Source organism: Anabrus simplex, chromosome 7 (genome assembly GCF_040414725.1).
Source record: "Anabrus simplex isolate iqAnaSimp1 chromosome 7, ASM4041472v1, whole genome shotgun sequence".
Taxonomy (NCBI): domain Eukaryota; kingdom Metazoa; phylum Arthropoda; class Insecta; order Orthoptera; family Tettigoniidae; genus Anabrus; species Anabrus simplex.
This window is the reverse complement of record NC_090271.1, coordinates 263,850,966-263,863,078: the sequence shown is the minus strand read 5'-3', so window position 1 is coordinate 263,863,078 and position 12,113 is coordinate 263,850,966. Positions and strand designations below refer to the sequence as shown.

Here is a 12,113-nt window from a genome sequence, read left to right as displayed (position 1 = left end):
TGGCATGAGTGATCCATTGCCCCATGTGGTTGACAACGCACTCATAACCAACCATCAGGATGAACGAACTGGTACCTCAACTCCTGTCCAGACAACCTTATTTCCATGCATCGAGCATCCAATGGCGGTGTTCCTTTGCTCACGTCAGTCATTGTGGCTTGTGATGGGTGCTGAGTAGAGGTACCCCCATGGGACGTTTGCTTCTGTACCTCATGGCGGAGAGATGATTCTGGATGGTATGGCTGTACAAAAGTAGTAGTTGTTGTTGTTGTTGTTCAGCACAGAATTGACGAATGATCAGCTGCACTGTGGACCGTTTATCCGCTCTTACGATTCAAGCTAGCCGATGGCAACCTCTGTAATCAACGCGACATACACAGAGGTATAGTATTTTGCTTGAATCCACGTACTCGCAGAACATTCTTGATACGACAGCCATTGGAAAGCCCGCATGACTTCAGAGATGGAGTGGCCCAGACGACAGACACCAACAATCTGGCAGTGATACAATGTGCAGAGGTCTCATGTCTTACCTGTCGTCTAGTCAACTGTCACTCAAACAGCCCATATGAGGTCTGATGTCCTTGCTGTTTCATTCCATGCCCTCCTATTACACTCCTTGAGCTGAGCACAGTGCCATTTCCCCACTATGGTATCTAATTCAATTGCTCATGAGTGTAAATAGAAAGGGGGCAGAACATATGTAATAAAGAGAGAGAAATTTAAAAGCTTGGGAAAGAAAAAAAAAAAGACATTCAGAAAGCACCCATACAATGGAAATAGTATTACTTTATGCAACACCACATCATTAATCAGAAGACTATTATGTCTAGAAACTATGCTATTGTTTTCCTAACAAATCCCACTTCTTACTCTGCCTTACACCTGTAAAGAACATCTTGTCACACTGTTATTGGTAGCACCCTATCAAAATTTACTTTGTCTGTAGAGTTGTTTCCAAGCAATTCCTGACCTGTGTCAATTAAAGTGGGACTTTATCACTCCTGTAAGTTTGAGATTTGCTAAAACATTATCAGCATGCTTGGTACATTTCTGTGAACCAGGTGTTGGCCTTAGCCTTACTTACACATTATCGAAGGGTGATATTTTCACAGTAACAGTTTACGAACCACAGTAGATTTCCTAGCCATCTGAGCACAAGGAAGACGGCAACTTAGAATATGACTGAGATGCCCAATCCTATTCCATAGTAACTGGAATTCCAACACTTAGGATCAATTACAAAGCCACCGTTGCCCATGGTTCACGAAATAGGACGCGGCTACAGGAGCCCATGCCACGAACCACAGATAACACTATACTTCAAAATAAATGAACAGATAGTTAAAATTCTGGATGAAAACCTCAATATATTGTACTCACAAGTTCTACAAAAACATATTAAACAGGGTCATCTTTTTGTTTTATTATGCTCTTGTGAAAATTTTACACTGTTGTAATAGCCCACTCAAGGTCAGGAAGTAATAATCATGTAAACCGCACGGGTCTAACTTAGTCAGCCAAGCATCTTGTCCTGCTAATGCATGTAGTTTTATGTTCAGTATTGTAACGTGCTACTGCCATAACCTCTCCATCGACGTTCTGCAAACTTCGTCGCATGTACATCTCCACATACTCTACAAGTTTATGTTTCTACAAGACTATAATGCTATTATTATTGTCTGCTCAGCTTATCAATACTTCTTCCTATCATCAGAATTACCTTACTTTGCTCACCTGTCGTTACCCTCCGACTTTTCTCGACACACTGACCGCTGTCTTTCTGTCTGCCTCGCACCTACTACGTCATCTGCTACGTCACTTGATCTTTCTCGAATGAACTAGTCTTCGCTTCCGGGCGTGTATATATTGGACTGCTTGCCCCGTCTTGGGCAGACTGGCATCATCCTTTGTAAATAGTGTGTGTGTGTGGAGGGACTACGGACCTCGCACGGCTTGCCGTGTGCTGCGCCATTTTCTTCCCTACGAGCTGATGGAATTATTCTGAAAGGACTTTGGTGAGCTAAACATATCATTTGCTAAACTTGTTTTTGGAAACTTTAATACTCGGCCTGTTTCGGCATGTTGAGTGATGGCATGCTATGAAAACTTTTAAGGCCTTGGTTTTGAATTTAATTTATTGCCACCTTCAAAACTGATTAAGTTCAAATGATTCTTAGTGCTGAATACTTGGTGATGTGGACTGAGCCTAAACATCGTCAAACAGAAAATTTTCACAACTTTAGACGATTCTAAAAAAATCTATTGGCAGATCAGACATTCTCCAGCATTACGCAGTCGGAGTTTCCTTTCTTTTCATCCTCACTTGTCCTTATTGTACAGATCCTCCTTTTTACCCTACCCTTTTTTCTTTTATTAGGTGTGTATGCTTTTTATATTAGGGCGCCCTGGAGGCGTATTTGGTTTTTTTTTTGTGGCCAAATATTTTCTTGATCTTCATGGTAAAAACTGTACTTGTTGCCTCGAATTTTGGTCAGATAATAATATTTAGAAATATCTTCTGAGGTGATTGTGTGTGTGACACCTCTCTAATCAAAATATAAATAGTAATATTTGTGAAAACTGGTTTTGGTCGAGATTCACGCTGACACAGTGATTCTATTGTAACGATTTTTTTAAAAAAAATTTTTGTCCTAACTTATCTGAGGGTTAGTCCCCTTTTCTAAAACGGGGACCCGAGCTATTTTGTCTTTGTAACCAATGCCTGGGATATTTTTCTCGGACTATATTTTCTTGTTTAACAAGGTGCATATTATATATATATATATATATATTGGTCAATTTTATTCTGTAGGTTTTAGCTTAATTATCTCTTTGATAATTTCCTACAATATCCAGAGTATATTTGAGGATCTGTTTTGTTAATGTGTACTGTATTCTCGTTAAAGCTGCTGTTTCCAATACACTTGGTCATCTAAAAATTTTTAGCAACGTGTTCTTTTTTGATTTTCTTTTTTGGTACCATCCACGGTAAACCTCTCCTACTATCCCTCCCCCAGTACTGCTTCCGCTCACTCTGCTATTTTCTTGTTTTATGTGATCAACTCCTCGCTGCAGTGTTGCCTATGCACAGACCTCGTTTTGGTGGTTTAAGTGTGTTGCACAATTCGTCACAGTATAGAGATTTCTGGAAACACTTCACTTCAGTTTAACCATGAAAATAGGCATGTAGTTTGTAGAGTTAACACTGAACAAGAAATTAAACAAATTTCATAATATTGGTGTTCAATTAAAAAACTTATCATAGAAATCTCTCTCAAAGGTAGCCTAAGGTGGAGGAGGGGAGTCATATTAGCAGAACGTACTACAAACATTACTCAAGCTTTAATCATACAAGACTAGAAGCGTGCACCTAATCTGTTTTGCAGCCAAGAAAGGTCTGCTAAGGTGGGTAAATCATCTACAACTCTATGGTCAAGAATACGAGCTAATAAACCTCAAAGATAATGAATGATTACTAATTTCCACAAAGCTAACAAAGATACTGTAGACAGATCATGGATATTTTTCATGCTTATCCAGACATCCAGGCATTCTCAAGAAAACTGGTTTTGACAAATTCCAAGTTCCTCATATCAACTGAATGCTAACGAAGTGACAAGTGAGCGCCTGGCTCAGTGGGTAGCACCTGAGTCAAATAAAACGTAAGGATCACTGCTTCAAGTCTTCCTGCACACATGGTTTTCTCTTTCCTCTCTCATGTTTCATTCTGTGTATATTCTAGGTAAGAACATTTGTAGTGAAAAATAATGGGTAGGAAATGGAACATCTTTCTATATCAAGGCAAAAATGAAAAAACCAACATGTCAAAGCATTGAAAAATGAAAATAAAAACCCACAGACTGTTTCCAGTCCTTCGACTGGGTCAGGAATGGAATAGTGCCAGCTGCCGAAATCTGTCACACTCCTCTGGGCCAATGGTTAATGACTGACAGATGAGATGAAATGATATTGGAGAGTGTTGCTGGAATGAAAGATGACAGAGAAAATTGGAGTATCTGGAAAAAAACTGTCCTGCCTCCGCTTTGTTCAGCACAAATCACACGTGGAGTGACTGCGATCTGAACCACGGAACCCAGCGGTAAAAGGCCGGCGTGCTGCCACCTGAGACATGGAGGCTACCATGTCAAAGCATTAATGTTGCATTGTATTACACTTGATTGCAAGCTGGGAATGTGGAAATGGTAATGCAACAACATTATTGTCTATGACATAATTGAAGCATTTAACATCTGCTTTGACATAGAAATATACAAAAATATTTCATTTTCTTACTTACATTTTATTACTGTACCCAACTTTTGAACTATTATACACAGTTCAAAAAATTAGGGGAACATGTTTTGTAACGTTTAGTACGTGAACAATTTGGTAGACGGGGTTCCAATGGTCGTATGCATACCTTGAGACCTTACCTACTCACAGTATGTCAAATCGAAGTTATACTCCATTTGTAGGTGTAGCCATGCATTAAACTGTCAGGTGAACCCTCAAAACAAAGTGAATAGCGGTGCGTCCGTGTGTCGTTGTTAGGTAAACACAGACTACTGCATATGAGCATGTTGTACGTAAACCAGCACATCCCATGAGACATCCTAACGAGGTTCAAATTGTAAGGGCCGTCATTTTGATCCAGGAAGGGTGGACTTTTCGTCGTGTTGCTGTGGATCTTGATGTCTCTCTGTTAAAAAAAAAACACAGATCAGATGTAAGGCTTTTCAGGCGTTTGCTCTATTAACCAGGCCAGTTCACAACAAGGATTGGACAACGTCGTGGATGCACGACAACCCCACAGGATGACCGATATCTGACCATCTGTGCGTTACGGCGTCGCTCAGCAACTGCCAGAGAACTGCAACAAGACAGGAGGGTCACTGGAGTCACGGTGTCTGACCAGACAGTAAGGAACAGGTTAAGAGAAGTGTCCTTATGACCCAGACATCCTGTTCGAGTGCCTCGTTTATTGCAGCAACATCGCGCAGCTCGCCTTCTGGCAACTTCGCCAATGGAGACCTGTGTTGTTCATGGATGAGTCCAGATTTCCCCTGACACAGCGTGATGGAGGTCAATGTGTATGGAGATGCCATGGTGAGCAGTACGTGCCAAATGTTGTCCAGCAAGGCGACCGATTCGGACAAGGTTCTGTGATGGTGTGGGTGGCATCAGTATTGATGGCCGTACGGATCTTGTCATCGTCCGTGGTAATCTTACCACTGCGGGGTACATCAAGCAGATACTGCTACAGCATGTGTTGGTTGCTGCATATGGTGTTGGCCCTAAATTCGCACTCATGCACGACAATGGCAGAGCTCATGTACCACGCATCCCCAGAGCTGTCTTGCGAGATCTGGACGTTCAAGAGATGGAATGGCCAGCAGTGAGTCCCGACCTTAATCCCATCGAGCATGTGTGAGATAGGCTTGACAGAAGTGTTTGTGGGCGTCCTGTTCCACCACAGACTCTCCAAGACCTCGAACAGGTTCCTATTGAAGAATGGGACCTGATACCTCAACGTGACCTCCGTCAACTTATACGGAGGATGCCACGTAGGTGCCAAGCTGTGATAAATGCTCAGCAAGGACATACACCATAAGGAAACTCTCCAACTGTGATAAAAATCTACCCTGGAGGACTGTTTTCACTTTGTTTTCGCCCCTATTAGGACATTTCCGTTTGTGTTCTGAAAATGAACGTGAATCCATCAATGTTCTTTTGTATACTTCAACGGTAAAGAATAAAGGTTTAGTTGGTAATATACCTGGGTGTGCGGTATTGTTTTGTGGAGCATGGCATACATTCAGAAACATGTTCTCTTAATTTTTTTGAACTATGTATATGTTTTTACCTAGATTATACTTAGAATGAAACACAAGAAGGAAAAAAGGGCAGGCACACAACAGGAATGAACCAGAGATCCCTCAATTTCTAGAAACCGGCATTACCCACTAAGCCATGTGGTCACTTGTCAGTCGATCAACATTTAGTTGATATAAGGCTCTTGGAAAATGTCACAGCTGTTTTTCTCAAGAAGGATATCTGGCTCAATAGCTTTAGGACCTTCAATTAATACAAGTATGAAAAAAATCCCTGACCCATCTACCTGACGGTTCTCCTGTAAGCCAGCAGTGCAGTTATAGAAATCAGTGTGGTAACAGCCGAGGTTATGCTAGACCAAAATGAGAAACACATATTACACAAACTGCTTTATTTTTCTCAGATTTAACTAATTCACAACTTCGTTTTGCATTTCTAACATGTTACACACTCTAAATGTCCATTCTAATTTTACTGCCTATAAAAAATCAGAGCAGTAACTATATCTATCCAGTGTATGGGACCCTCACCAGGATTACCTGATTCAAGAACTGGAAAAAATCCAAAGAAAAGCAGCTCGATTTGTTCTGGGTGATTTCCAACAAAAGAGTAGCGTTACAAAAATGTTGCAATGTTTGGGTTGGGAAGAATTGAGAGAAAGAAGAAGAGCTGCTCGACTAAGTGGTATGTTCCGAGCTGTCAGTGGAGAGATGGCGTGGAATGACATTAGTAGACGAATAAGTTTGAATGGCATTTATAAAAGTAGGAAAGATCACAATATGAAGATAAAGTTGGAATTCAAGAGGACAAACTGGGGCAAATATTCATTTATAGGAAGGGGAGTTAGGGATTGGAATAACTTACCAAGGGAGATGTTCAATAAATTTCCAATTTCTTTGAAATCATTTAGGAAAAGGCTAGGAAAGCAACAGATAGGGAATCTGCCACCTGGGCGGCTGCCCTAAATGCAGATCAGTATTGATTGATTGATTGATTGACTGTTGTTTGGCTCATACTGCTATACAAGACAAAGAAAGGGTGATTCTAATAACTGAACAACTTGTTGGTCAGTTAAAGGTTAACATTATGCTACATCCATCTAAACGTTTGAATGCTACAGAATAATTATGGAATGCAATGGATATCACTATCAGAACATCAATACTGATTTGGTGATTTAGCATTATACAATGAAGAAACGTGCATATAATGAATCAATATTCAAGGAAAATACTTACAAAAAATATTGCAAGAGAAGCATGTACTAAAAATTCTAGCTAATGAAAGAATTAAAGTTAAGTTTACACATCAAAACACATCTTACCTCTGAATGCCACACCAAGGAACTCGTAGTTCTTTTCAAATGATAACGTATTATCATCACAATCCAATATCACCCTTATCCTTTCACCAACCTATAAAGAATTGCATTTCTGTAAATTAATCTAGATATTTATATCTGTAAATTATCTCACTTTTCATGCAAGGTGTCAAGCTAATTTACTCACAAGAAGCAAATATGAGAGCGATGGTGATCATGTAAGTTTGCACATTTCTTAAACTATTAAACAAATTGAACTGAAGCAATGCTCATTTAATGGGCTACTATTTACAACTTCAAGAAGCTTTTCAGATGAATGACATAGGTTATTCCGTGCCCCAGTCTATTAACCAGTTTAACAGAGATTTAGTTTTATACAGGGTGATTGACTTAACTCCAGACTGCAAAGCCACAATTGAATAAAAGCATTGTAAAATATACTGTAACCCATGATAAACGAGAATGGCTTGTAGAAAATGTTGGCTGTGTCCACTGCTGATGTCTAGGTACATATTCACTGATGTTCCAACTAGATGAACGTGCACTGTAGCATAGCAATATCATGCTAGAGGTTGCCATTCACTTCCTTAATTGATGTTGGTCTTGTTTTGTGCAAGTCCCTCAAGAAAGAAATATAGAGAGTCTCAGGTGGTGAGATTTAACAGCCACAGGTCTTTGGAAATAATCCCGCCCTGCATCACTGCACGGGGTGTAACTATCTGGTTTGCAAACTCGCAGATTTCCAAGTATTGGTTGGCCCAAAAAAAAATACTGCAGCAATATGTCTCAGCACACCAGATACCAATTTTTACAGCATGTAATTACTCTTCGTAGATGGCATTAGAATGATCACTGGCTCGCACCCACAAGGATATAAGGATAAGTAGAACTATTCTTAGCCAGAAAATCATATTATGTTCAACAGGGTGGGGATTTTGGCAACATATTGGACAAACTATTGGCATTATACCAGTTACTTTGCAATGTTGGGAGACTGTAAATTGTGGACAGCCAAGATTTGATTCAGCTGAATCCTTCTCTGTTAGATGCCATTAGCAGGTTGAATATGGTTGTCTAGTCTCTCATTTGAAGATTTTTACAAGGATGCTGATAACTGGTACTTTATATCTTATGTAGAGCCCTCCACTTTCATTGTCTCTTCACTCATATACAAATTACTTCAAACATCATATTCCCTCCAGTTTCTTAGCAAAGTATAAAATGGTGGTTCTATGGGGTGTGGGATATCCATCAATTTTTTTCAGGAACTCTCACCAACATTGCTTGAAGAAAATAGTAAACTTGCACAGAAGTATAATGAACAATACAGCATATTTTTTACCTACTTTTACACTGTCTTACAAACAGGCTATTGCTCTAATAATATTTAGACAGATGGTACATAAATGTGGCACTGCCCCGCTAGTTATTTCCAAGTTGATAGCTTTCGTATGAAATAAAGAACTAGTATGTTTATGTTTCAACTCATTTTATATTTCATGTAAGTATTCAGTTATAAGTGAAACATCCTGTACATTCAACAGAAGACATACAAAAATTTACATGTATAAATTTGCTACTGTGATGTCAGCATTGAAGGCCATTGTTAAGACAATGACATACAGGAAAGATGAAAACTAAACAAAGCACAACTTATTAGCAACATGTTAAATGCAGAAAATATTGTTTAAAAAAATATATATGTCAAGAGAAGTCTTCTATGTACTATAAAGGATCAATATATGCATGCATTTATGGAGTTCAACATATTCCAGAACACCAATGGTACTGAAATCATTAGCCTCCGAACATTCTTCACTCCACACAGCAAGCACCCTGGTAGAAAATAATTTCAACAGTCATCAGGTCTGAAAAAAATGATGTAACAGTATTTCACCAAACCTATGTACTATAAAGGATCAATATATGCATGCATTTATGGAGTTCAACATATTCCAGAACACCAATGGTACTGAAATCAATAGCCTCCGAACATTCTTCACTCCACACAGCAAGCAAAGAAGGCAGCTAAGGATAACATGATGGCAAGCATAATTGGCAGTCATAAAAATTTTAGTGAAAAATGGAAGGGTATGTATAGGTATTTTAAGGCAGAAACAGGTTCCAAGAAGGACATTCCAGGAATAATTAATGAACAAGGGAAGTGTGTATGTGAGGATCTTCAAAAGGCAGAAGTATTCAGTCAGCAGTATGTAAAGATTGTTGGTTACAAGGATAATGTCGAGATAGAGGAAGAGACTAAGGCCAAAGAAGTAATAAAATTTACATATGATAACAATGACATTTACAATAAGATACAAAAGTTGAAAACTAGAAAAGCGGCTGGAATTGATCAGATTTCTGGGGATATACTAAAGACAATGGGTTGGAATATAGTTCCATATCTGAAGTACTTATTTGATTATTGTTTGGTCGAAGGAGCTATACCAGATGAATGGAGAGTTGCTATGGCAGCCCCTGTGTATAAAGGAAAGGGTGATAGACATAAAGCTGAAAATTACAGGCCAGTAAGTTTGACATGCATTGTATGTAAGCTTTGGGAAGGCAGTCTTTCTGATTATATTAGACATGTTTGTGAAATTAATAACTGGTTCGATAGAAGGCAATTCGGTTTTAGGAAAGCTTAATCCACTGAAGCTCAACTTGTAGGATTCCAGCAAGATATAGCAGATATCCTGGATTCTGGAGGTCAAATGGACTGTATCGCGATTGACATGTCTAAAGCATTTGATAGGGTGGATCATGGGAGACTACTGGCAAAAATGAGTGCAATTGGACTAGACAAAAGAGTGAATGGGTTGCTATATTTCTAGAAAATAGATCTCAGACAGTTAGAGTAGGTGAAGCTTTGTCTGACCCTGCAATAGTTGAGAGGGGAGTTCCTCAGGGCAGTGTTATCGGACCTTTATGTTTTCTTATATATATAAATGATATGAGTAAAGGAGTGGAATCGGAGGTAAGGCTTTTTGCGGATGATGTTATTCTCTATAGAGTGATAAATAAGTTACAAGTTTGTGAGCAACTGCAACGTGACCTCGAAAATGTTGTGAGATGGACAGCAGGCAATGGTATGTTGATAAACGGGGCTAAAAGTCAGGTTGTGAGTTTCACAAATAGGAAAAGTCCTCTCAGTTTTAATTACTGCGTTGATGGGGTGAAAGTTCCTTTTGGGGATCATTGTAAGTATCTAGGTGTTAATATAAGGAAAGATCTTCATTGGGGTAATCACATAAATGGGATTGTATATAAAGGGTACAGATATCTGCACATGGTTATGAGGGTGTTTAGGGGTTGTAGTAAGGATGTAAAGGAGAGTGCATATAAGTCTCTGGTAAGACCCCAACTAGAGTATGGTTCCAGTGTATGGGACCCTCACCAGGATTACCTGATTCAAGAACTGGAAAAAATCCAAAGAAAAGCAGCTCGATTTGTTCTGGGTGATTTCCGACAAAAGAGTAGCGTTACAAAAATGTTGCAAATTTTGGGTTGGGAAGAATTGAGAGAAAGAAGAAGAGCTGCTCGACTAAGTGGTATGTTCCGAGCTGTCAGCGGAGAGATGGCGTGGAATGACATTAGTAGACGAATAGGTTTGAATGGCGTTTATAAAAGTAGGAAAGATCACAATATGAAGATAAAGTTGGAATTCAAGAGGACAAACTGGGGCAAATATTCATTTATAGGAAGGGGAGTTAGGGATTGGAATAACTTACCAAGGGAGATGTTCAATAAATTTCCAATTTCTTTGAAATCATTTAGGAAAAGGCTAGGAAAGCAACAGATAGGGAATCTGCCACCTGGGCGGCTGCCCTAAATGCAGATCAGTATTGACTGATTGATTGAACCTCCATTGTCCTTTCTGTCAGAAACAAACAATAGGAACTGGATCTATGACAATGAACTGGATCTGAACTAACCATAGCAGATGTGCTGACCAAGTTGAGGAGTGTGGAAAGTTAAGTACTGCGGAATGTAGCTACAGCTTCACAAGGCCGACAACCCAACATAATATTAAATAGTGCCCACAGAGCTCTCTATCCTGGAAAGTGCTGGTGGTGGTGGAGATTACTGTTTTAACAGGAAGTACAATTGGGAGACTATCATCTTTTAACACCAATCAGGAGGAAGATGGAAGAGGTCCAACACTTCGAAGAATGAAGGTAATGGCAAAAGAAAGGAAAGGGCCATAAAGGACATGAAAATGAAAGACTCCCCAGACCTCGTAAATCCAATCCCATCCTCTATAATAAAAAGTAAAATAAAACAAAACCATTGGGGTAGGAAAGGGATAAGAGTAGACAAAGGGATGTCAGATAGAGAAGAGGAAAGAGAATAGCCTGATGTAAGTGGAAGCAATGCCAAACTTAGCAATGGGAGGTGGTTGGAACCCAAGTTCTCAAACTGGGAGCCCCTGGTCTCTCTTTTAGTCACCTCAAGCGGCAGGGGATACTGTAGATGTATTCTACTGCCCCCACCCAGAGGACCTGTGCAGGAAACCCCTAGAGGTTTCTTGAACATTACATCAGAGGTGATAGAATATGTTGTGAAAATGAAGTGTAAAAGTGTGAGGGGCTGGTGAGACACAATGCCTGTAGGGCCAACAGCAAGTAAAACAATAGCTTCAACAGAACACTGAGGCACATGATAGGGAAGCTCCTTAGAAGATGGTCTAAGTAGACAACATTGGAAAGGTAGACACAGGAAATATGAGTGAATATTTTTTTTTTTGAGGCATTAATATTTTATTCTTGATAAAAATAAAAAGTGAAAACTCACCCCCTTATTCACAAAGCTTGTAATAAGATTTCCCCTCCAACAATTCCCTTATCTCTCCTCCCTCCCCATTCTGAAGCTAACAGCTGACCAGCTTCTGTTCATTCTTGTTGCAATGCAGAGTTGTTTACATCTTTGCTTTCAGTTTCAACATGCCACATGGAAT

General features: G+C 39.5%; 1 protein-coding gene across 1 annotated transcript in view; it reads right to left on the bottom strand.

The window, feature by feature from the left end:
• Fsn (F-box synaptic protein) overlaps positions 1-12,113 on the bottom strand; it is a 125,236-nt gene that overhangs the window by 18,144 nt on the left and 94,979 nt on the right. The window contains exon 2 of the mRNA XM_067150919.2: positions 7,160-7,250. Within this exon, the coding sequence (XP_067007020.1) occupies positions 7,160-7,250 (91 nt within the window). The remainder of the gene's footprint in view (positions 1-7,159; positions 7,251-12,113) is intronic.